The sequence below is a fragment of the Elephantulus edwardii genome, unplaced genomic scaffold (assembly GCF_000299155.1).
Source record: "Elephantulus edwardii isolate Elephantulus edwardi_28Jun2011 unplaced genomic scaffold, EleEdw1.0 scaffold00047, whole genome shotgun sequence".
Classification (NCBI taxonomy): domain Eukaryota; kingdom Metazoa; phylum Chordata; class Mammalia; order Macroscelidea; family Macroscelididae; genus Elephantulus; species Elephantulus edwardii.
This window is the reverse complement of record NW_006399797.1, coordinates 4,654,309-4,681,359: the sequence shown is the minus strand read 5'-3', so window position 1 is coordinate 4,681,359 and position 27,051 is coordinate 4,654,309. Positions and strand designations below refer to the sequence as shown.

At 37.9% G+C, this 27,051-nt stretch overlaps 1 protein-coding gene across 1 annotated transcript in view; it reads left to right on the top strand.

The window, feature by feature from the left end:
- The window catches only part of FAM19A2 (family with sequence similarity 19 (chemokine (C-C motif)-like), member A2), a 785,110-nt gene that overhangs the window by 690,356 nt on the left and 67,703 nt on the right, over positions 1-27,051 (top strand). The window contains exons 3-4 of the mRNA XM_006886037.1: positions 13,341-13,493; positions 14,284-14,408. Coding sequence (XP_006886099.1) covers positions 13,341-13,493; positions 14,284-14,408 — 278 coding nt within the window. The remainder of the gene's footprint in view (positions 1-13,340; positions 13,494-14,283; positions 14,409-27,051) is intronic.

The window sequence follows — 27,051 nt, the reverse complement described above, 5'->3', positions numbered from 1 at the left end:
GATTGGCGACAGTCTCTGGTGGAGGGTTTGCTTTATCCCCAGTAGAGACTGCTGAATGGAAGTGATATAGTTACTATCCATTAATGATAATCTTTATTCTTCCCGCCTAATCATTATACATCTATCTGCGTGTGCGTGCCACACAAATCACTCTCATTGTTGTAGCTCAGAAACAACTCACAACTGACCCTCCAGCAGGCTTTTAGAGTTTGTAAAATTGGATAAGAGGAGATTTCCATATTCTGTGTAGCTATTGGTAGATTTGAACCAGCAGAGAAGAACCACCTTCGGGTTAGCAGTGCAACTCTTTTTTTTTCAGTGCAACTCTTAATGATCCGACTATGCCACCAGTTTTGGAAATGGATGGATATCAATTAAAGCATTTATCAGTTTCAGAAAACAGCCTTTATAAAAATGTCTTTGGCAATTGGCTATTTTCTTTCTAATATTCCAGATGTCATCAATTATGGGAACTTTTGGAAATTTCATTCAGCTACTTAAATGACCATTTCTTTTAATTAGATTGCTTCAGCATGAAAGTCTAAAAATATGCCCCATTTTCTCACTCTAATGAATTAAAGTGAGAAATTATCTGTCTTGAAATGTTGTGGTTTTTTTTTTTTTGTTTCAGCACAATTTTTCCATTCAAAGTGATTTACAGTAACTAAATCTACTAACTAGCTTGAATTTCAGATGCTTATTGGTGCATGTAGGCGATGCTTTATTTCTGCTTAGAAGGTGTAACATAGACTCTCTGGGGAACAAGTCAAGCTGGGTAAAACTATTAAATAGGTGTATATAGAGACAAACAAAATTTCAAAATCAATGAGACAAATCAGGATACAAATAAGAACAGAAATCTAATGGAGAGGAAACCAAGTAGGAAAAAACTCACAACCTGATGCAAAATTTACTCCAGAGCTGAAGTAACAGATTGTATATTTTTTTAACAAGCATCTAATGTCAACAGAATTAAATTAGATATTCTATAAAGTGCGCTTAATTTTCCCCAACAGTTATGTATTTGTAACTGATAGACATATTGTCTCATTTTGATAGTCATTAAAGTCATAATTAATACTTAAGCAATATTGCACAGTTTCATGCTGAGAAAGGTGGAGGGTCAGTTAAAGAGAGTAAGAACCTCAACAGGATGACTTTAGCAATGTGCTTAAACATATCAAAGATAGTGAGCCTGGTGCAAGAGAGCGCAAGGTCCAGATCTATTGTTCATAGGGTCACTATGAGTCATAGATGGCTTGACAGTACCTAACAACAACAGCTACCACAAATAAAATAGCAAATTTCTTCAAATGCTATCTTGTTGGGTCTTCATCAGGATTCTTTTGTGTCATTTAAGATAGGAGCAAAACAACATCTTGGAAGATAAATTGCCATGCTTAAGTGTATACTCAGGCATGTTGTTGGGTACTGTCAAGTCATTTTTTTCTGCTTGTAAGGTCCCCACATGATAGAATAAAATGACCCTACGGAGTTTTCATGGGTGCAGCATTTGTAGGAGCAGATTTCCAGGTCTTTCCCCTTCAGAGCTGCTGGGTGACTTCCAATCACCAACCTTTTAGAAATACTAAATTGTTGCACCACTTGTGCTCTTTTTATGACATATGCTCTTGGTGATAAATCAAAACCAAAACCAATCTCACTGTTACGGATTTGGTTTCAACTCTTTTAAACTCACTAGTGAATTTCTGTGGCTGTAAACCCTTACAATTTTACAAACTCTGGTGGCCTTTATTAATGATATTGTTCGATAATTTCTGCATTCTGTCAGGTCACCTTACCTTGTAATAGGAACAAATATAGAACTCTTCCAGTCAGTTGACCAGGCAGTTGTCCTCCAGATTTCTTGGTACAACTTGGTGAGTACATCCAGGGAAGTATCTGTTTTTTTGAAATATGTCAATTGCTATGCAATCAAATCCTGGGGCCTTTTTTTGCTAATTTCTTCAGAGCATCTTGAACTTCCTCCTTCATCACCATAGGCTCTTGCTTATATACTGTTTCGTGAAATTCTTCTGCGAAATTCCTTTTGGTACAATGGCTGTATATGCTTTTAGTGCTTCCTGGATCATTTAATATTCTGCTCAAAGCATCCTTAAGCATTGCAACTCGAGGCTTGAATTTGTTACTCAGTTTCTTGAGTGTAAAAAATGCCGAGCAAATTTGGTCCCTTTGATTTTCTGACTCTAGCTCTTTGTACATTTCATTATAACACTTTACCTTGTCTTCCTGAGCTGCTCTTTGACATCTTCTGTTCATCTCAATATCGTGATTTCGTCCCTTTGCTTTGGCTTCTCAGTGCTCTAGTACATTATTCAACATTTCTTCTGATTTCCATCTCAGTTTTTTCTTCCTCCTCTATCTTTGTTTCCTCCTTTGATCCTTTGCATTCTTCGTGAATGATATTCTTGATATCCTCCCATAGCTCATCTGCTTTTAGCTCATTAGTGTTCAAGGCCTCAAACGTGTTCCTGAGATGGTTTAGACATTCAGGTGGAATAGACTCAAGGTCCAATTTTGGTTCCTGTGGATTTGATTTAATTTTCCTTAACTGCAGCTTGGACTTGCATATGTGTAGTTGGTGGTCTGTTCCACAGTCAGCACCTGGCCTATTTTTTCACAGCTGATACTGAGCTTCTCCAGCGAGTCTTTCCACAGATGTGATTGATCAGATTCCTATGCATAGCTTCAAATGAAATCCATATGTATAACCTGTGTTTGTTTCTTATAAAATGTCTTTTCAATGAATAAGTCGTTGATTGTGCCAAATTCTATTAGTCTATCTCCAGTTTCACTATAATCAAGTCAGTGTTTTCCAACTACTAATTTTCTCTGTTCCCAACTTTTGCACTCCAGTCATGCATTATTATGAATGCATCTTGATCGCATGTTCGATCAACTCTGACTACAAAAGTTGGTAGAAATCTTCTATTTCCTCCTCTTTGCCTTTGGTTGTTGGTGCATATGTTTGAATGATGATGGTATTTACTAGACTTCCTATGTGTATGGATATTATCCTGTCATTCACAACATTATATTTCAAGATGGATCTGGAGCAGCACATCATCAGAAAACTGCCTGAAGTGCAGGCTGGGTTGAGAAGAGACCGTGGTACTAGGGATATTTTAGCTAATGTTAGATGGATCTTTGCTGAAAGCAGGGAGTACCAGAGCAATATCGATCTGTGTTTCATTAACTATGAAAAGGCATTTGACTGTATGGATCACAACAAACCATGGCTACTTTGAGAAGACTGGGAATCCCAGAACACTTGATTGTGCTTGTGTGAAACCTATACTTGGACAAGGAGGCAGTCATCAGAACAGCACAAGGAAACACTGTATGGTTCAAAATTGGGAAGGGTGTGTGCCAGGAATGTGTCCTATCTCCATACCTTTTCAATCTAAATGCAGAACTGGTTATCTGGGAGGCAGGGCTCTATGAGGAGAAATGTGGCATCAGAATTGGAAGAAGATTCATCAATAATCTGTGTTATGCAGATGACACAACTGTGCTTGCTGAAACAAAGGAGGATCTGAAGCACTTATTGCAAAAGGTCAAAGACTACAGCCTTCAATATGGATTGAAACTCAACATCATGAAAACAAAGATTCTCATCACTGGGACAATTGGAAGTATCATGATAGGTGGGGAAGAGATTGAGATTGTTAACAGCTTCAGTTTGCTTGGTTCTACAATCAACACTCTTGGTACCAGCAGCCAGGAAATTAAAAGATGAATCACATTGGCAAAGACTGCTGTCAGAGACCTCTCCAAAGTACTGAAGAGCAACAATATCAGTCTGGAGACTGAGGTGTGCCTGATCCAGGCTATGGTCTTAACAATTAGTTGCTATGCTTTGGAAAGCTGGACAATGACTAAGGATGGTAGAAGAGGAATTTATGCCATCGAGCTGTGGTGCTGGAGAAGAGTATTGACTATACCATGGACAGCTAGGAGATTGAACAGGTTTGTCCTAGAGAGGGTGAGACCAGGCTGTTCCTTTGAGGCAAGCCTTCTGAAGCTTCATCTGACATACTTTGGACATGTTGCAAGGTGGGATCAGTCCTGGGAGAGGGATGTCATGCTTGGGAGGGTGGAGGGACAACAAGAGAGAGGAAGACCCTAGATGAGACAGATTGATTCAGTTACTGGAATAATGGGGGTTGGTGTGTCAAAGACAATAAGATTGGCACAGGATAGAGCAGGTTATAGGGCTGTTGTACTTAGGTCACAATGAGTCACAGGCAACTCAACAGCACATAATAACAACACCAACAACTGGTGGCCTAATGGTAAAGAGACGCATTTGCCAACCCAGAGGCAGGTAGGTTGAATCCACCAGTTGCCTGCAGGAGAAAGATGGGTAAACTTCTCCTTTGTAATTTATTTACTGCCTCTGAAAACCTAATGAAGGGTCAGCTATGAGTTGCTTCTGACTTAAAGAGACATAATAAAAACACCAATAAATCTTTATAGGAGGAAACTACTAATTTTTCTTCAGTAAAGTGGCTTTTGACTTTGAATCATCAACCTTTGGTTAGAAATTCAAGACAATGCACTACAGTACTACAGCTCTTTGCTAGGACATAGTTAAGCTTGAATCCAGGAATTTTCATTTCCAGAAAAGCCCATGTTGCTTCTAGACTACCATTCCCTGCATTTAGCTTTTGTGCTCTAGTCTGTAGAGTTGTGTCGCTAGTACAAAGGCAGTTCAAATTCACTAGCAGCACTGAGGGAAAAACTCACCTTCCTTCCATGCAATTTACAGCCTCAGAAACTCAATGGAGGGTCAGCTGTGAAATCAATTCAGAATGAAATGAGTTTGAGGTCTGAGTTACTCATTGCATGTGGGAATGTTGGTGCACTTACTGGATTCTGACTTGTGTTTTTTCTTTAAGAACAGTTAGTATAGGTTAGTTAAGTTCATGCTTGATAGAAGCAAGCTTTGTAGTCTCTTATTGTTAGTTTTGTGTTTTATGAATTAATTTAGTTTTTGTAAGTCTGTGAAATCTCTCTCTAGAGACCTCTGATGGTATAGTATATAGGGAGGTGCACTGCTAGTCCAAAGAGCCTCTTTCATGGTTCAAATTCACCAGTGCCTCCATGGGAAATTTATGGACTATCTCTTCTGGGGTGATTTGAAGGCTCTTGAAAACCCATTGGATGGTAAACTATGAGTCACTTCTGATTCAACACAAATGAGTTTAAGAGAGAGTTAAATCTGTTACCAATTTATTTATCTTTAACTAGGGGTTAATTGTAGTTTCTGACTCAATGGTTGTTGTGATGATTAAATGAATCAATGTTTGCCACACAATGAATACTCAATGAATGTTAACTGTTAGCAGTTTTTCATATATTGTTTCCAGAGTGGTAAGTTTTTACATGCAGAATAAGACAGGCATACTTCAGTGTTTGTATTAATTTTGGACAAGAAATCTACAACTCAAGATGGATAATCTGGATGAATCTCATCTTGCTAGACACACATTTATCCCTTACCTTTGTCCACCCAGCCATTTCTAAATTACGTAGTTAGAAACCAGATACTAGGTCATAATGAAAAAGTTCGCATTACGTAAACATAGGAAATGACCATATCAGTCACAAAATGAAGAATGGCAACATCATTATTTTTGAACTGCCACACCACTGTAAATCATGACCTGGCCATGCTGCCACATAACCTTAATCATCACAGTTAGCCTCGCACAGCTTGGCTTTGGTTACTGCCAGGTGTATGTCATTAACCAAAGTGTAGTCAGATCGTAGATATTTTACTATTGTTGTAAATTTAAATTACAGGGTTACAGGGTAACAAGATATAAAAAGGTATATTAGATTGTTGATTCACATGAAGCTGGATAAAAGAATCAGCTTGACTTTGTTATGTAAATATAACAGCAATTACTGTGGTTGTATATGTTTAATCTAGGGATATATATAAACCAAATAGTTTCATCTAGACCCCTCCCCCATGGAGAGGTTTTTGGTTTTTTTTAACATATAAATTAAGCAGTTCTTAATGAAAGCTTGTGTAAAGTACACTGTAGGGCTTCATGGCAGGATAAACTATTCATCATAGTATTATAAACTATTTAGGAATTTTAAGAGTGTCTCCTCAGGCCATATTTCTGGGGGCACAATAGAACCACGGATCTTCTTGCTTCTCTGAGACATAAAAGTTAGAACCTTGAAAGACAATAATTAGAGTTTGGCATGACCAGACATCCCTGCTCTATGTGAAGATGATGAAACCTTTTTGTCTCCAGTGTCACTGCACACAAATGTAGGCAGAAACGGCACTTATGGATCACATTCATGTTAAAAAAATACTTTTTTTCTTGTGATTTGAGAATTGTGACATGAAAAAAATTGTTTGTTTATTCTTTTTCACTTAAATCTTCCCCAGGGGGTCTTGCATCATTTTAATATGATGCCAACTAATCTTCTGTGAAGCCTCTTGTTAATTTGGAAAGCCCTATTATTTGATTAGCTTACTTTATCGTGAGCTCTGTCTGAATCTATGTAGAGAGTTCTAGTAACTTGCTTAGATTACCTTACAATCTCATTAACCTTTTAAAGGAAAACCACAGGAATCACTATTACCTCCTTAAATTGCTTGTTTACCATTTATTAAACACATACCACATACTGAGCAGTTTACATGAAAAATTAGTCTTCATCTACAAGAATTTGGTTATAATAGAAAATTAGGGTACACAGCAGATAAATAAGAAATGTATACATAGGGCTTAGTGGTAAGAAATTGCACTGCCAACACAAAGGTGCATGGTTTGAATCCACCGGCTGCTCCAAAGGAGAAAGATGGGCAATATCCTCCAGGGTTTTCAGAGGGTCAGTTATGAATCAGTTCAGACTTGATGGTAGAGATAAACAGCAAAAACAATACATATGTATACATATATCATGGGTATGTAGATTAAATGCTATTAGGAGATACAGATCCTCTTTTAGGGTGTCACACTTCATTTGTTCTATTTACCTGGTAAAAATAATAAGCTATTGGCATTTGCTTTATTCATATCTTCAACAATGGGTCCAGGTAATAATACAGTTGTTAAAGCAAAGGATATTAATTAACTGAGTGACTGGACCTCACTAGCTACTCAGTAGGAAACATTCCTAGTAGTTTGCTTCTATAAAGATTATAGTCTTGGAAAAATCTGTTGTTGTTGTTGTTGTTATGTGCCGTTGAGTCACTTGTGACTCATAGCGACCCTATGTACAACAGCCCTAAAGTCTGCTCTGTCCTGTGCCAATCGCACCGTCTCTGACACTCTCATCCCAATTATCCCAGTCACTGAATCAATCCACCTCATAGAGGACTTTCCTCTCCTGCGCTGTCCCTCCACCCTCCCAAGCATGATGTCCCTCTCCAAAGACCTGTCTCTCCTCACAACATGTCCAAAGTATGTTAGACGGAGCCTCAGAATCCTTGCCTCCAAGGAGCCACCCGGTTTAACCCTTTCCAGGACAAATCTATTTGTTTTTCTAGCAGTCCATGGTATTCTCAATACTCTTCTCCAGCACCACAGCTCAAAGGCATCAGTTCTCCTTCTATCCTCCTTGGTCATTGTCCAACTCTCTGATGCATAACAGGTGATTGCGAAGACCATGGCCTGTATCAGACACACCTTAGTCTCCAGAGAGACACCACTGCTCTTCAGCACTTTGGAGAGGTCCCTAACAGCAGACTTTCCCATGGCAATGCGCCTTTTAATTTCCTGGCTGCTGGTGCCAAGACTGTTGACTATGGAGTCAAGCAAACTAAAGCTGTGTACAATCTCAATCTCTTCACCATCCATCCTGATGCTGCCGATTGGTCCAGTGGTGAGAATCTTTGTCTTCTTGACATTGAGCCTCAATCCATATTGTAGGCTGCAGTCCTTGACACTCTGCAGCAGGCGCTTCAGGTCCTCTTCAGTTTCAGCAAGCAGGGTTGTGTCATCCACATAACGCAGGTTGTTGATAAATCGTCCACCAATCTTGACCCCACATTTCTCCTCATAGAGCCCAGCCTCCTGGATAATCTGTTCTGCATATAGGTTGAAAAGGTATGGAGATAGGATGCATCCGTGGCGTATGCCCTTCCCAATTTTGAACCATGCAAGTGTTCCCTTGCTCTGTTCTGACGACTGCCTCTTGGTCCAAGTATAAGTTTCGCATTAGAACGATTAAGTGTTCTGGGATTCCCATTCTTGGAAAAATCTAGCCGATTAAATTGCTATGAGTCAAAATCCACTGGTGACAGTGGGCAGTTCTGCTGTGAATACCTTCAATCTTTAAGCCAAAATTATCTGTCAATGAATTTTAAGTGGTTAATTATCTCTATCTCCTTTCCTTCCCCATATCCCCTCCCCCAAAATAAAAAGTATCACACCTTCAGTTTTAATAAAACCAGAAAGATAAGGGTAATTTTTGCAGGCTTCTAGTTTTCACCAGTAACTCAACTGGGTACCTGTGCATTTCATTATAAGGCAAAGATTAGAAAGGGCAGAAATGCTAGATAGACCAGGCTATTCCCTACTGCCCTTTGTTACATGAAGTTGGAAAGGTGTCATGTCTCTTTTTTTAGGTTGCACCCAATGCAAATACAACCTTTTCCTTCTCTCCATTATTTCTACCTCCTTTCTGTTCCAAGAAGAAGGAAGCTCTCTTTCTTTTACCATAGTCCTAGCATACCAAATTTGACCAACATAAATAATTTCATTGTGGGATAATTCCTTACAACACCTGAGTTATCAAAATATCCAAACCTTCTTTAGTTTCTTTTTCTTTTCCATTGGCTCTAGTAAGTAGAGCTTCTCGTTGTTCAGGGCACGTCTAGAAATAATCACTGGTTCCTCTTTTGTTCACTCTCCACATTCACTCTATTTCCAAGTCAGATGAGTTCTACACTGAAATAGGCCTCACCCACTTCTTTCCCTGAGGCTGTTAGATTGAGTCCCTTCCTTTAGCATATAGACTTCTGCAACCAATTTTTTAACTTCACTCTTTCCATCCTTGTTCTCTTTAGCCATTCTTCAAAAACAGCATGAGTAAATTTCTAAAGCTTACACGAAGGTACTATGTACACTTAAACACTTTTTTAAGGAGAATAAAATCTAATCCCTTTACCAGGGCATATTAGCGCCTGTGAATTCTGCCTACACTTCTGACATGTTTCTCCTGATCTCTCAATTGTCTAACTTTTGACTAGCCATTTTAGCTGTTGTTTTGTTCTGGGAACAAACACATACCACAGGACCTCGTAAATTGCTGTTCCTTCTGTTTTTAATTGTCTTTCTTTCTAGGTTATCATTCATGTTACCTACTCATGTGTGTTTTCTGAGAGTCTTGCTAAAGATACACATTCATTCTCTCCCTAATTACTATCATTATTCTACTACATGTCCTTCAAGGAGTTTAAAAGTCTGCACTTACCTTATTTAATCTGTAATATAGATGTTTATTGTTTTCCCCACAGGAATACAGGCTCTTTTAGGAAAAACAGGATATTCTTTCCCCCTTGTTGCAAACTCAGGGCATTGTATTTACTCAATTGTGTGACAAAATGGAATACAATGTAGAACTTGCATATTGACTGAGATAAAAAAAGATAAAGAGAGTTCTGTGACATAAACTGAGTTGTTTTAACTGATAAAATATTTTCTATAGAACAGGAGCATAAAAGCAGAAGTTTGGTGTAGTTTTTTTATTATTTAATCTTTCTGTATTTGCCTTTTAAAACTCCTTTTGAGGATCATGGGTCAAAGCTGTCTACAGCACCTGAATTTCTTCGTCTCAGATGAAGAGATGAAAGTGCTCTATGTGTGTGATTTGCTTTCTCTTATAAGAAAATCTACATTAACTATTTAACCTAGATGATGACAGAGTGATTCTACTTATGTCCAAGGGAAAATTTAATATAAATGGATCGTAAGCTGGTCTTCTTTGCAATATAATATGTTTATAACATTAAACAACTTTAAATCTTTGTCTTAAATTTCTGTTCTTATAATAATTGTGTATTTTAATAATTGTATTTAAAAATTTCTTGAAACCATAATCTTTTATAAATGCCATCTTTAAGCTTTTCCTAGGGAGCTCTGGTGACTTAGTGGATAGGGAGATGCACCACCATTGCAAAGTTAGGTGGTTCAAATCCACCAACTGCTCTGTGCCATCAAGGAATAAAGTCTCATCCTGGGTGACTTAAGCTTCTGAAACCTCCGTGGAGGGTCAGCAATGAGTTGGTTTTGACATGGCCACAGCGAACTGAGTTTGAGTTAATAAAGGGTGGCATAGCCCTGCTCCGCTGCTAACCCAAAGGCCACATCCCTCAGCAGTTCCTGGGGGGGGGGGAGGGCGTGACAGAGGGAAAAGGTAAGCAGTTTTCCTCTTTGTAGTTTATAGCCTCCAAAAACTTGCACTATAAGTTCAAGCTTCACTGTAAAAACAAAGAAAAAATAAGGCTCCAAGAATATATGGGATGCTGGTTGACATTTTTCAACTAACAGACGCAACCCTGGACATAATCAGTCTAGGACAGGAAATTTGGAGGACAGTTGACTGTCCAGCTTGTTGAAAGAGATCTATATTTGTTCGCATTCCTAATAAGGGTGATCCAACAGAACATGGAAATTATCAGACAATATCATTAATATCACATGAAAGTGAAAGATTGCTGAAGATCATTGAAAAACTACTGAAATAGTGAGTGCATTGACAGGGAACTTCCAGAAATTGAAGCTGGATTTAGAAGGGGTTATGGCACTAGAGATTTCATTGCTGATATTAGATGAATCCCAGCTGAAAAGAGAGAATATCAGAAAAAATGTCTATCTGTGTTTTTAATCGACATTGAAAGGCATTTTACTGTGTGGATCACAACAACTATTGATACCATTGAGAAAAATGGGAATTCCAGAACACTTAATCATGCATGCATAATCAAGAAGCTATTGTATGAAAAGAACAAGGAAACACTGTATAGTGAAAATCAAAAAAGGTTTGTCTCATGGGTGTATCTTTCCCCCATACATATTCAATCAAATAATTCATGAAGCTGGACTCTATGAAGAAGAGTGTGGCATCAGGATCAGAGGATGCCTTCCCAGAAGAACTCCAAAAGGCAGACTCAAAAGAACCCACACCTGCCTTGAAACCCAAATTTATCATAAAAGAGTCAAGATGAAAGCATTAATAGTTTGAGGGGAAAAATGACTTTGTTGTTAGCCCTCTCTCATTTGAGAATATACATTAATTTTTAATTATTATATTTAATATTCAATTAGTAGAAAGTATTACAGAGATACATGATCTTGCACTATTAATGGAATAATCCTGGTTAATTTCTTTACTACTTGACAAAGGGCCAGAAGACCAAGGCCCATTCCAGAACTCCGATTAATGTCAGACTCACAAGTGGACTCATCAATGAAAGCATCCATCTGCAAACACCTTATCAAATAAAAAAAGATGTTAATGCCTGCCTTGCCCTCTTGTCATAGAAGGACATGAACAAGGATAAGAAATTATTTCTAATTGTACAATTTGATTTGGGGGGGGAGAGAAATGGGAAAAATTCTGTATGAAAAACAATGTATTCAAATTTTGTGAATAAACTAGTATTTAAAAAAAAAAGAAGAAGGTACAACCTTGCCTGCTGGAAGCAAGAGGGTCCTCAAGCACTTGTTGCAGAAGGTCAAGGACTACAGACTTATGAAGACAAAAGCCCTTACCACAGAGCCAGTTGGAAAGATAGAAACAAGATTAAAACTGCTAATGAATTTTTCTTACTTGGATCTACAATGAAGTTCCTTGGTATAAACAGTCAGGAAATAAGGAGGCATATTACTTTGGGCAAGCCCACTGTCAGGGACCTCTCCAAATTACTGAAGAGAAATGATGTCAGTTTGGTGACTAAGATCTGCTTGATTCAGGCATGGTCTTTTCAGTCGTTTGCTGTGCATCTGAGAGCTGGACAGTTAATAAGGTTGATAGAAGAAGAATGTATACCTTTGAACTGATTTGTGATTCTGTAGAAGAGTACTGACCATGGACTACCAAAAGAATAAACAGATATGTCTTGGAATAGGGGAAGCCAGAGTGCTCTTTGGAGGCAGTGATGTCAAAGCTCTGCCTCTCATATTTTGGACATGTTGCTAGGAGTGGGTTTACCTTAGCAAAGGATATTACACTTGAAAAGGTGGGTCAATGAAAGAGAGGAAGACCCAGATTGAGATAGATTTACAAAGTAACTGTAGTAATGGGCTCACATGTATCAGAGATGGTGAGAATAACACAGGACAAGATAGGATTCAGATCTGTTGTTCTTAAGTTTAACATAGGTCTTACACAACTCAAGGCCACTTAACGACCACAAAAAAAATACCTGCTGGAGAGTGAGCTATGAGTGAGTTCCAACTGTACAACAATGGCTTTAACTTTATTACATTTAATGACTGAGACTTTGCTATTGCCCTTGGCAAAATGCATGACAGTAGGATCAACACTTTGAAAAAGAGCCCTTTTATGTAATAAGTGAGGTTCAAAATGCTACTCACCCTGAAAACTCAGTGACTTGATTGTGAGGCTAATTAAAAAGGTATAACACCCTCGCAGCATCCATCAAAATCTGGCTAGTGTCTAGTGCCATTTGGTGACAAATGTAGCCTTGGGGAAAACTGAAAGGTATAATAATTCTGGGTCTCGTGGCTGGCTGCAAGAGTGACAGCAATTCCAAGAATCACCCAGTTAGTGTATTTTCAAGGAAATTGGACAGAATAATACTGAGAAGGTGTGTGTCCACACTCCATATTTCTCTTTTTTACAAAAAGACTCTCTGCCTTCCTCACAATCTTCTCCATGGAAAAGAATATAATTTTTATCAACTCCTACTATATTGAAAATTCAGAGCTATTCTGAGTTGCATTACAGAGCACCTTGGCTAGAGGATTTTGCTATATTTTGATAACATGATAAACAAAACAGTGTGAAACAAAGTCATATGCAAATAAATATGGTTTTGATGGCACCATATATTGCCTCTATATTTCAGACTGTTTTCACAGCTCATTCTAATCTAGTCACTAATTGCTCCTGCTTCACCAAGCATTTACTGACAGAGATGGCCCTACCACATTTAGAAAAGAAATCAAATCTGCATTATGGAGTTAGCATCGTGGTATTTCTAGTTTCATGCATGGTGGATTCTTTATAGAGCTATATTTAATGCACTTCTAATTAAAAAGGGGAAGAGTGTCCAAAGTTTCTCAGTGTTTCCTTCTCCTTTGTTTTTGTTTGTGCAGCTCACCATGTTAAAACGGGAACTTGCGAGGTGGTGGCCCTCCACAGATGCTGTAATAAGAACAAGATAGAGGAGCGGTCACAAACTGTCAAGTGCTCCTGTTTCCCTGGACAGGTGGCAGGCACCACGCGAGCTGCTCCGTCCTGTGTGGATGGTGAGACTCCTTCCTTTGTTCGTCATGAGAGCATGCTGGGGCCTCATTGAAATACTGTCAACTAGATTCAATACTTGGCAACACAGTACAAAATAATGGGTTGAAAGAAAGCTATTTAGGAATTTTTATAAAATCTAAAGGTTTTTTGGAAGGGAGACAAAGGTCTCATGGAGTTTAGAACAATAGCCATAAAATGAGATTCTAGGAAATAAGTCTATTTCTTATTTGGGTTCCCTAAAATATTGATTTACTGGGAGTGTATACAAATGAACTGAGAAAGGAATGGGTAAAAATACATCACAATAGTATGTATTTTAAGACTTAATGGTTGGTTTTTAAGAGTGAAAATGCATCATAAAAGTAAATAAATATTATGGATAAATTCACATAAAACATGATGTTGAAAATACGGACCAATATTAGATTTTTTTTTAAACTTGACTTTTCCTCTAATTACAATAGGATATACTTCTTTTATGAGTGTATTTAATCACTGTTACTCTAAGTAACAGTTTGTTACATGCATGGTGAATTATAATGTAGATTTTGATATATACATAGGTACGTTCACACATCCAAGTAGACATAATGAAAAGAAATACATACAAAAAATAGTTTTAGGCAGAAAATGTAGAAAGATCTATTTCCTTTGGCTAAAAAGGGTATCTTAAAACTTAGTCTACTCAATGGTAAAAAAACCATGTGTGGCTTTTTTCCTCTTTGAATGTGCATCCAGAGAATTAGCAGGTTCAAGAAGAAAATGTTGGATTGATTTTTCTGTCTTCTGTAGCTTCAATTGTGGAACAGAAATGGTGGTGCCATATGCAACCATGTCTTGAGGGAGAGGAATGTAAAGTTCTTCCTGATCGGAAAGGATGGAGCTGTTCCTCTGGGAATAAAGTGAAAACAACAAGGGTAAGTGGACAACCAGCTTGGGAGAGTTAACTGCCTCAGAATGAAAAGAGCCTGGGCCATATGCAATTACATATTTAGAAAGTAGTTGTAGATTGGAAAGTGGATTGCTCTGTATGCCATATTTTCCCATAACTGTTTCATTTTCTCATGGCACATTTTTATTTCACTCAGAATAACATCTTGTATCGTTTGCCATCAACTGTCATTCTTTCTGGTAAATAAACTCTCTCTGTCCTATTATAGATACTGACAATAATGTAAAAACGTTCTGCAGGTACATGGTAAATGTTTAGAAGATGAGCCCAAATATTTAGGAAGATGATCCCAATCCCTGTTCTGATGTGTATTAAATGGAATAAATTCTGAAAAATCCTGAATTTCTTTTCTTTTTTTTTTAATTTTTTAAACAATTTTTAAGTGATGTACCAGAGTCTCACTAGGAATATATTGGCCAATATATATTGGCCCATGCTTTTAAAGACTACAGATGATAGAATACATAGCATGCCAGCCATGCCTCAGGAGATACTAATTGACTACTTTGAGAACCAAGACCATTCTCTCTTCCCTCCTAAATCAACACTTCGTTCCAACACATACTTCACTTCCTAGTTTTCCAGTCACTACTCAAATTAGTTATCCTTTCCTGTTTAATTACCACTCTGTATCATTTTCCTCTTCTTTTTATTTTTTTATTTTTTTAGTGATTTATTGAGCATTTATTATTCCTTATATAAATCTCATGATACAGCTGTTCTGAATTTCTGTTCTATGAAATTCTTAAACAAATCAATTAAGACCTTTCCAGTTTCATGATTGAAATTAATTTTATCTTCCTGATTTCTGGATCAAATATTTTTCCAATGGTTAAAGTTTGCAATCACAGTAATGGATCGTTCAGGGAAGCTTTAGAATGTCAGGGTCAGTGTTGTTGTTGTTATGTGCCGTCAAGTCTCTTGCCACTCATAGTTATCCTATGTACAACAGCTTTGGATCCTCCTCTATCCTGAGCCAACCTTACTGTCTCTGACACACCTACCTCCAGCACTCCAGTCACTAAGTCAATCCTTCTCATCAAGAGTCTTCCCCCACTCTGCAGTTTATCTACCCTTCCAAGCAAAATGTCCCTCTCCAACGAGTGGTCCCTCCTTGAAACATGCCCCAAGTATGTCAGATGGAGCATGTTGTTGTTGTTGTTATGTGCCGTCGAGTCGTTTGCAACTCATAGCGACCCTATGCACAACAGCCCTAAACCCTGCTCTATCCTGCGCCAACCGCACTGCCTCTGACACACCCATCCCGATTACCCCAGTCACCAAATCAATCCATCTCATAGAGGGTCTTCCCCTCCTGCGCTGTCCCTCAACCCTCCCAAGCATGATGTCCCTCTCCAAGGACCCGTTCCTCCTGGCAACATGTTCAAAGTATGTCAGACGAAGCCCCAGAATCCTTGCCTCCAAGGAGTAGCTTGGTTTAATCCTCTCCAAGATGAATCTGTTTTCCTGGCAGTCCATGGTACATTCAGTACTCTTCTTCAGCACCACAGCTCAAAGGCATCAACTCTCCTTCTGTCCTCTCTAGTCATTGTCCAACTCTCTGATGCATAACAAGCGATTTCAAAGAGCATGGCCTGTATCAGGCGCACCTTAGTCTCCAGAGAGACACCATTGCTCTTGAGTACTTTAGAGAGGTCCCTAATAGCAGACTTTCCCATTGCGATACACTTTTTGATTTCCTGACTGTTGGTGCCAAAAGTGTTGACTGTAGAGCCAAGCAAACTGAAGCTGTGAACAATCTCAATCTCTTCGCCATCCATCCTGATGCTGCCAATTGGTCCAGTGGTGAGAATCTTTGTCTTCTTGACATTGAGCCTCAGTCCATACTGAAGGCTGCAGTCCTTGACCCTTCGCAGCAAGTGCATGAGGTCCTCCTCAGTTTCAGCAGAGTTGTGTCATCTGCATAACACAGATTGTTAATAGATCTTCCACCAATCCTGATGCCACAATTCTCCTCATAGAGCCTAGCCTTTTGGATAATCTGCTCTGCATACATGTTGAAAAAGGTGTGGAGACAGGATGAATCCCTGGCGTACACCCTTCCCTATTTTTGAACCATGCAGTGTTACCCTGCTCTGTTCTGACTACTGCCTCTTGGCCCAAGTATAGGTTTCGCATTAGCACAATTAAATGTTCAGATGGAGCATAGAAAAAGAATATTCTCCAATAGTGATGTATTTCAGTTTTGCATTGACTGATCTTTGTGGAGTGGGGGAGAAAGGAAAATTAATTAACTTTATCCTTTGAGTTTCTGATTAGCTAAAATTTCTATTTTAGGTTAGCAAACTTTGATTTTTATTTTTTTTTTTTAAGAATTGGAAATTTAAGGGTATGGGCATGTATGTATGTGTGTGTGTTTGTAGTCCTGAGGTGGAAGCACACTATTGACTACTGATTAGAGCTGGATAACTTGCAAATAGCATACAATATTGATAGGAGATGTTTTCTGAAAAGGAACTAAAACTAGAGATGTTAATTTCCAATACTGATTGATGATAGTAATTAATTTCTTTCTTATGGGCATATTTTTCATCAAAATATATAATTGATTGTTAACAATGTTAACGTTACCATACTGAGTGACGACACATTCACAGACCTGGCCAACTCTCAAATAGCATAGAAAGTAACATTACAGTTTGAGTATTCTTAACTCCAGTGTGTTGACTCAATGTTGGTAACCATCTCAAAAATTCATGGAGTACATTATTAGAATTATTATATTATTCAGTGAGCTAGCACATGATGTATAAATGTTGACTTGTTAACAGTACTCTAAAAATGTAAAATTTTATTGTTTTATCTAAGAGGTACAGCAGCCTTGTGCCATTGGGGTGTCAAATGCCATAACAGTTACCCAGGATGGAGAGGGTTTGGTGGAGCTCCCAATTTAATATAGGTTTGAAAGCAAGAGTGGCATCTGCTTCCTAAACAACAAGCCCCTGAAAACTCTATAAACTTTGATAAATGACGGTAGTTATAGAAGCATTTTGAGCCTTTTGTTCATAGGGTCACTATGAGTCGTGCTTGACTCAACGGCAGTCAACAACAGCAACAATTTTTTAATAACACTGTTGTCAATCTAACATTGCACTGGTAGAAATTAATTCAAGGTCTGAGATTCTGAAATAATTTTTAAAAAACCTACAACAATCCTTGAGCTTTCTATATATAAATTCTGTTTTAATATGCTTTAATGGATATGGGAAAGCTATTATTTATTGGACATTTAAAACATATGCCATTTACTCAGCAAAGTGCTTTACACGAATTAGCTCATTTAATCCTCTTAATAGCCCTTTGAGGATGATAATATTATTATCTCCTTTTTACAGATGAGTAAACTGAAGCTTCACAAAGTTACCTGCTTTTCCAAGGTCATATCGCAAATTAATGAGGACGCCAGGGTTCAAACTACACACGCTTATTCCAGAAACTATTCTTTTAACCTCTACATGTTAATAAATTTATACTGGATAATTTAATTTCTTTTTACATACTAGAGATAAAAAAATTCTATAGTTCTGTTTTTATAAGGTGGACCTTTGAAAATATCTTTAACTTTCTGCATTACTGGAAGCAAAAAGTTAAGACCATATGATCTCAATCCTTATAGTAAATTGTTCTGAAAGTGGTTTTTCCCCCCCCTTGTTCTTCTTGGCCGTATTCTCAATGATCCAAGTTAAAACTGAGTCTCTGCTTCACAAATTTTTCATAATGTAATGAAACAAGATAAATGAGGAACTGAGGGCTCATGAGAGGAAAGACCGAACATAGATTTTACAGTTTATTTTAGTGATAAGAGTATCTTTCTTATATTTCCCTCATCACTTTTGCCTTGAAGAACAGATAATAATTAAAGATATTATTTAAGATGTTGAGAGAATTTATTGCGCTTGGATAATATTAATTTTGAGATCTTTCCCTACTCCGGGAACCAATGACTCTCATTTTGGGAAGAAAAGCCGTCAATTATGAGAAAGCAGTTCAAATGCAGAAGCTTTTTTGGGCAAAATCAAAGTAAATTCTCCTCCCCCTTTTTTTCCTTCATAAGGAGAGAGATTTCTAGTAAAATCGAGCTATCTTAGGTAATTTCAACTACATGAATATCCTGGCACTCCGATGGTTAGGAAAAAATATTTAGAGTTTGGCTCACAAAAACCAAGTTGGGTAAATGCCACTACGGTCATAAATGGAGCGGTGCTTCCAGAGTCATTAGGCGATAAATACTCTTCCATCTCTATTGAGCAGCAAAGAGAGTAGGAGTTAAAGAAAATGTTTGAAACAGCTGTGGGCACATGTCAGTTTGCCACTCTAGTGGACATGTTAGAAAGACATAGTTTCCAATGTTGTCCACTTACTAATCTTGAGTAACAAAGGACCAAGAAGTCATTGGAGTCCTGATTAGGCAGGATCCTACCTCAAATAGGAGAGTTCAGAGTGAAACGGGAATAGACTAAAAAATAACAGAAGAGTTGTTCTCAGCCAAATCCATTTGAATTTCAGATGTAAAATATGTTGGTCTTATGGGATTATTGCTGGAGGCAAAATGGGTCAAAAATGATTAAAATTTGCAATAATGTACACCCTTCTTTATAATTGCACATATCCAATCTGGAAAGCTCTCTTCAGCCGGGCGATAGAGATGGATAGCGAGCGCAAGCGCGAACGCGAGAGCGAGAGCAAGAGAGCGCGCATGCGCAGTCACCTGACACCAGAGGTAAAGATTTTTGGCCTCAGCCTAGACATGGGTGGTAGGTATACTTCCAGGGTTGACTACAGATCGGAAATCTCGGTGACATACTCCATTGTCTTCAGACATTGTTCTTCCTGCTGTAATTGTAGACTATGTTCTCTTTCAGTCTTGGTTCGAGATTCAGGAAGGTTTTCATTTATTCTGTCCCATGTTTCCATCCCAAAATATGAGCAAAAGGCATGGTATAGGGAGACCACTTGCTAGGATACCATGCATACGTGTTCTTCAAAACCCAAACATTTCTTCTAAAGTCAATAGAGGAAGCAACCTTGGTTTCTCAAACCCAACTTCTTACTCTAAGTGGAAAACTTGAGACTTTATGTGACAACATACCCATCATCTCTTGTCTTACTTTTTGAAGAAAATCTAAAGTTAAGGAGAAGAGAGTTCTGGTAGCCTAGAGGCAAGAAGCTGTGCTGCAATCCAGAAGACCATCCGCTGCTCCGCAGGAGAATATGGGCAATCTCCTCCCATGTGATTAACTGCCTCTGATAAACCACTGGAGGGTCAGTTTTGAGTTCTAACTCAATGATACACAACAACAAAAGTGAAAGAGAGGCATAAAAGCCTTTTGATTCCAAACACACATTCAAAAGAAACTTTTCAAAGAGTTATTAGTCGAAGAATGCTCTTTATAATCTAAGAGAGCACATGATCATCTGCTAATTATATAATACAAGAGTAGCAGAAGGGAAGATGCAGTATAGTTTGTAAGATCTGAGGAAGAAAATCTTTTGGTAACTTTAGTAAAATTATCAGAAAAAATAGAATCTGATATATTGTAATGATTTGGTATTGTATCTCTATGTAACATATCCTAAAGGAGATAATATTCCTATTTTAGGCTTTATGTAACCCTTGGTTTTAGGTATGAGCCCAACCTTTAGGTGCCAGCAGTCACTGGTGCTCTTGTATCTATCTGATTCATAGGAAAAATCAACTAGGTTTCACATTATACCCGAGCTTATATTTTCATTACAAAAAAAAGAATCATGACTCCCAGGACTGCAGATTTTTCATATGCTTTAGAAGAAATTCTGATTAATTTTTCACTAATTGAGATTCTTTCATCTTTATTCATTTACTTAAAATGCTCTAAATAGATAAGAACTCTGAAACTTTTACAATGTCCCTTCAAATATATAGAAAGAGATTTTAAGATCTAAAACAAGATGTGGTTTTGGTTGGTTGGTTCTTTTTCTTTTTCTTTTTTAAAAAAAACCCCAGTCTATATAATGCAATGCCAATTAGCAGAGAATGAGGACTTGTTATGCTTGTTGTTGTTTGTCACTTGTGATTCATAGTGACCTTATGTACAACAGCTCTGAACCCTGTTCTATCCTGTGCCAACCCTATTGTCTCTGACACACCTATTCCCATCTATAAATGTACTGCAGGTATGATTTATTCTTCCCAACTTCAGTAGACTTTTATAAAAGACTGAAGATGTATGACATATTCCATTTCTATACAATATATCTGACTGGATAAATGTATACAGTTATGGTATTCTTTTGTTTACCTATATTAAATACATTGGCTATCTACAGTTCAATCAAAGTAAAATAAGTCAAGAGTAATATTATTATAATAAAAGAGATAGCATGCCCTTTTAGTTCAGCTTCCTCATCTGTAAAAATGTGAAAATGTTGAGCTAGATTCAATTTCAAGTTCCTTTAACTAACATTTATTCTTTGGTCTCATGTGTAAAGGACACTTCTAACTTCCTTTCCAGTAAATTTATATGACAGTAATAGCTGACTAATCTCAGAAGATATATAAGTATCAGCTTTTTCATTTCTCTGGAAGAAAGATGTATCATCATGTGGTGTAATGCCTTGCTGATTAAGCTGGAAGCTGTCCCTTTACTGTGCTACTAGACTTCAAAGACTTAGTGACTGTACCCTGTTTTAGGTTTAGGTAAAGAGTTCAGCACATAATCCTGGAAAGGATTTATATCAAGAGGAAAAAAGTTTATTCCTTCATAGTGTTTTTACATGCTGCCAGTGACACATGTTCAACAGAACAAGAACACAAGTCAGGCTTGACAATAATTTGAAATCACTGAATCATTGAGCTGTTATGTTAGAAAAGAGTAGTGAATAGAGTACAGACTGCTAGGAGAACAAACGGGTTCATCCTAGAGAGGGTGAGGCCAGGCTGCTCCTTGGAGGCAAGGATTCTGAAGCTTTGTCTGACATACTTTGGACATGTTGCAAGGAGGGACCAGTCTTTGAAGAGGAACTTCATACTTGGAAGGGTGGAGGGACAGTGCGGGAAAGGGAGACCCTAGATGAGATGGATTGATTCAGTGACTGGGATAATAGGGATAGATATTTCAGAGACAATAAGATTGGCAAGGGATAGAGCAGGGTTTAGGGCTGTTGTACATAGCATCACTATAAGTTGTAGGCTACTCGATGGCACATAACAACAACAACAAGATACAATCCATACTAATAGTCTTTGATTTCATCCTTAAGTGCTTCAGATCTTCATTTTTAGAAGGCAAGATTCTGTATATCACAGTCATCTGTATATCACAGTTTGTCAATGTGCCTTATTCCAATCTTGAAGCTGCGTTTTTTCTTTCTATCGTCTAGATTTTGGTTATTTAGTTTCTTGTTCTGTTTGCATGACTGCCTCTTGGTCTACACTTAGATGCCTCAGGAGCACAATTAAATGTTCTGGAATTCTCATCATTCACAACCTTATCTATAATTTGTTTTGATCCACAGAGTCAAATAACTTTGCATAGTCAATAAAACGTTTTGCGATTTCTTTTCTTTCAGCAAGATCCATCTGATATCAGCAATGATATGCTTCCTTCCACACACTTTTCTGCATCTAATTGGAATTTCTGTCAGTCTCTGTGAGAGAATTGTTGCAACTGTTTGGTTTTCTATCCTTAGCAATGTGTACTGTGTATCATACTAATAGCATTTGTCAGTAATTTCCACATTCTTTAATCTCCTTTGTTTGGATAGGAATAAGTATGGTCTCTTCCAGTCAGTTGGCCACATATTTTGGCAGTAGAAGTGAATGCTTACAGGTTATAACTATTTGTTAAACTATCTCAACTGGTATTTCATCAATTCCTGAGGCTTGGTTTTTTTGCCTGTGTCCTCAGTGCAAGTTGGATTTCTTCTCTGCTTTATAGTGGTATAATTTCTATGAATTCTTCAAACACAGTGCTTCCTTTTGCTTTGAAAATTTAAGTGTAGATTTAGCTGGTGTAATTTTTCTTGACCAGCCCTTTTTTAACAGGAAACTTCTTATTCATTTGTCTTTATTTCATCTCCAGTCAGGCTATAAATTATACCCTAGTCCACATCTCTGAATGTGATAACTTATAGAGTTAAAATTTTTGAGATTATTTCGATTGTACATTTTAATATAGCATACAGCTCCCCTCTGCACACACAGTTTTGTTTTTTTTAGGTGTCATTGAATTGAGTATAACTCATAGTGACCCTGTGAACAGCAGACTTCATCTATGCCCTATCCTTTGCCATGCCCCTGGTCCCTGCCACACTTGAGCTTGTTACTGTGGTTACTATATCAATGTGTCTTATTAGAGGTATTCTTCTTTGCTTACTCTTTCAAGCATGATATCTCTTTCCAAGGAATAGTCTTGTCTAGCTACATATCCAAAGTATGAAAGATGAAGTTTCACCATCTTTGCCTCCAAGGAACATTGACTGCACTTTCTCCACGTCATATACACTTGTTCTTTTTGCAGTTGAAGGGTATTCAGTACTCCTCTCTAATACCACAATTCAAAGGCATCAATTCTTCTTCTGTCATTCTTATTAATTGTCCAGCTTTCTAATGCACAGCAGGTGATTGAGAAGACCATATCCTGAATCAGGTACACTTTAGTCTTCAGACTAACATCGTTGTTCTTAAATATTTTGGAGTGGTCATTGATGAAGGAAGAATATGGCACTTGCCCCACCACCCCCAAGCTTAATCACTTCCTGAGAAACTTGATAACACCTGAGCTGGTCATATCAAAGACTAGACCAGACAATGGATCCTGATAAGAGCATGAGCTTGATTAAAATAGCTAAAACCTAACTTAATTAACACGCCAAACTCCAAGAAGTACTATCTTAGTCCTCCCCAGGACCCCTATCAAAAGGAAAGCCCCCCAAACTGCCCACGTGCCATTTTGATCCTGTCTGCATGCCATGTGGCTGGGTCACTTGGCGTCCCTCTCAGATCACGCAATAAAGGCCTGTTCGTTTCTTGGGACCAATTCCTTTCTTTATTTCTCTCCCTCGCACCCTCACCCTCTTTTTTTTTTTATATCTGACAATTGACAGTGGACTTGCCTGATGCAATACGTTTCATGATTTCCTGACTTCTAATACCAAGTGTGTTGATTGTTGATCCAAGCAAGATGAAATCATAGACCCTTTCAATCCTTTCTCCATCTATTATGATATTGACTAGCGGTCCTGTGGTGAGAACCTCTGTTTTCTTGATGGTGATATATAATCCATAACAAAGGCTGCAGATTTTGTAGCAAGTGGTTCCAGCCCTCTTCACTTTCAGGAAGCAACGTTGTCTCATCTGCATAATGCAAGTTATTAATGAGTCTTTCACTGACATTGAGACTTCATTCCTTTTCTTAGAGTCCAGCTTTATTATTTATTTGTTCAGCATATTGACTTAATTGGTATGGAGAACAGATGCATTTCTGACACACACTCCTCCTGATTTTAAACCATGCAGTGTTCCCTCCCTCCGTTCAGACAACAGCTACTTGATCTAGGTGAAGATTTCTTTTTTTTGTTTGTTTTATAATTTAGTTTGTTTATTTTTCATTTCAATGAACTTCTACAGAGATTTTGGAATTCCATTCATTCATTCATTGTTGCACCCTTCTCCCCGCACAAACCCCTCCCCCGACCCCCACCCCGTTTGCTCCTCTCCTTGAAAAGCAAAAGAAAAACTCCCTCATTGGTACACAATCCCCCCCACACTTCCCCCACGCCCAGCCCCAACCCCAAATATAATCCACTCTGCAACCCTCATTGCGTACTCCTACAATAAAAATAATGCCCTAAAATATAATACTTTTAGACTATTCTCTCCCCCATAGACTTCAATGCCGTAAACATATTTCATCCAGTTTTTCTCAGTCTTGTCCCCATCCCAATGCCAGCCTCATTCTACAACAGTGTTACCATATAGCATTTGTCCCTTTGTGACTGAGATACCTCACTCAGCATAATGTCCCCTAGGGTCACCCATTTTGAATAATATTGCATGAGTTCCTTGTTTTTCAATGCAGCATAGTATTCCATTGTGCGAATTTCTTATGAGTACAATTAAGTTTTCTAGAATTCCTATTCTTCTGAAGGCTAACCATAATTTGTTATGATCCACAGAGCCATAAGCCTTTAAATAGTCAATAAAACACAAATAGACATTCTTCTAGTATTCTCTGTTTTCAGCCAGGATCCATTTGACTTCTGCAGTGACATCCCTGTTGCCATGACCTCTCTAAAGCCCACTTAAACTTCTGGTAGTTCCCTGTCAATGTACTGTTCTAGCAATTTTTGGATAATCTTCAAAAGTAGTTTGCTTGAATGTGATATTAATGATACTTTTTGATAATTTGTACATTCTGTTGAGTAATCTTTCTTGGGAATATATATGGATCTCTTCTAGTCAGTTGTCCTCCACATTTCCTGGCATACACAAGTGTATACATTCAGGGCTGCATCTCTTAGTTTGAAATATGCTTGAGGCATTGAACACCAACAAAATCACGCTCACATGTTTAACCCTAAAATTAAAGTTGCACTTATACTGCTTTTGTTTCTTTCTTTTTTCCATCCTTACTCCTACACTACCCTCCACATGCTTTTTTTTTTATTTCTTGTATCTCTCTACCTGTATTTCTTCATGGTATTAACGTCTATCTAATTAATCAAAGACTCATGGTGACTTCATATATAATAGCTCAAACTTATAATATCCCTATTTATCACTTATCTTCATTATCAATCACTAATAAACTATTGAGATTTTCATATACTATTTTAGAAATAGAGCTGCAGTACATTCTTCCTAGGTATGGAAGTAGCATCATTGCTAAGGAACAGTGTTAGAAATGAAATTTTTAAAAAAGTATTTAACTCAAGTCTCTTTTGAATTTTAATTTTAAGCATTTATTTTGATTCAGTGTTTTAGAGCAAAAGTTTTACAAACTTCGTGAAATAACACATTTTCTAGGAAAGATTATATATACTTTATGTCTTTGTTCATACAAGTATTTATTAAGTGTCTACACTTCCAGGTACTGTTTAGGTTCTAGGTCATAGCACGGGGGGAACCAAATCAAACCATATTCAAACCAGCTGGGAATCCCTACCCTCAGGGTCGATAGGTCCTAATAGAACATATTTTTTTCTTGCAGAAAAATAAAATTGCTTTACACTAGCATCTTAAAACAGTATTTACTTATTGCCTTTATAATCCTGTAGCCCAGATGCCCAGATGCAGGATAGCTTAACTAGTTGTTTGTCCTGGGTTTTATAAGGTCAAAATCACAATCTTGGCAGAGCTTTCTTTTTTCTTCTGTTGACTCTGGCAATGAATCCCTTTCTAAGCTTATTCAGGCCATGGTTGTAAATAAGTTTTTTATGAATATAGGGCTGAAGTATCTGGGTTTTGTCCTGGCCATAAGCCTAAGCTTATCTCACCTTCTAAAGTCATCTACTTTCCTCAGGACCTTGCTTCTTTCATCTTCAAACCAGCAATGGTGTGTTGAGTCTCCTTGAGTTTTGGGTCTTTCCGACCTACCTTCACTTCATCTCTCCTCTACCTTCCCATTTTGCCATACTTCTGTCACTCATTATTACATTGGGGTCAGTGGTGAGAATCTTTGTTTTCTTGATATTGAGCCTCAATCCAGACCCATTCCAGTAGTCATTTAACTAAAGTTTTAGCATGAGGGGATGGAAATCCTAAGTAGCTATTTTTAGAAATTTGCCTACTGCATATGAAGAGACAAAAACAAAATTAAGATGTTTTCTTAGATAGTGATGAAAGTAAGTTATTATTGAAATAAATAGTGAGCCTAGGTATCTAGGAAGTAGTGTTAATAGGGGTTAAGTTAGTAGAATGTTAATATTTTAATTCTAGAGTTTCTAATTTAGAAAATTATAACTTAATTAAAAATTCTGCTTACTTAGCTCTGGTGGTGTAGTTCATAGGGAGTTGTGCTGCCAACCCAAAGACAGAACTTCTCTGTTCAGATCCACTAGTTGATTTGTCAAGAAAAGATGGGCAATCTCCTTTTGTTCAATGTACAGCCTCAGAAAACCACTGGACGGTCAACTGTGAGTTGACCCTACTTGACAGCAATTTTGTTGTTGTAAGGTGCCATTGAGTCAAGTACAACTCATGCAGCCCTATGAACAACAGGTCTGAATTCTTGTCTTACCTTGTGCCCTCTCTGACAACTTGAGCTCATTGCTACAGTTATTGGATCAGTCTCTCAAAAGAGAGTTTCCCTCTCTTTTGTCCTCCTTACAAATTAACGTATTTCAACAAACAGATGCTGCCTTGCATGTGCTCACCAGGTTGTGCCAAGAAATCTGGAGGACAACTACCTGGTCAACTGACTAGGAAAAAATCCACATTAATTGCCATTCCACAAAAGGTGATCTTGGGGAGCTCTGGTGGCCTAGTGGCAAGAAGCTGCAACTACAATCCCAGAGGTGCACGGTTCGAATCCATCAGATGCTCTGCCGGGGAAGGAGGGGCAATCTCCTCCTGTACCAGTCAGATCTGATTTGACGGTACACGCACA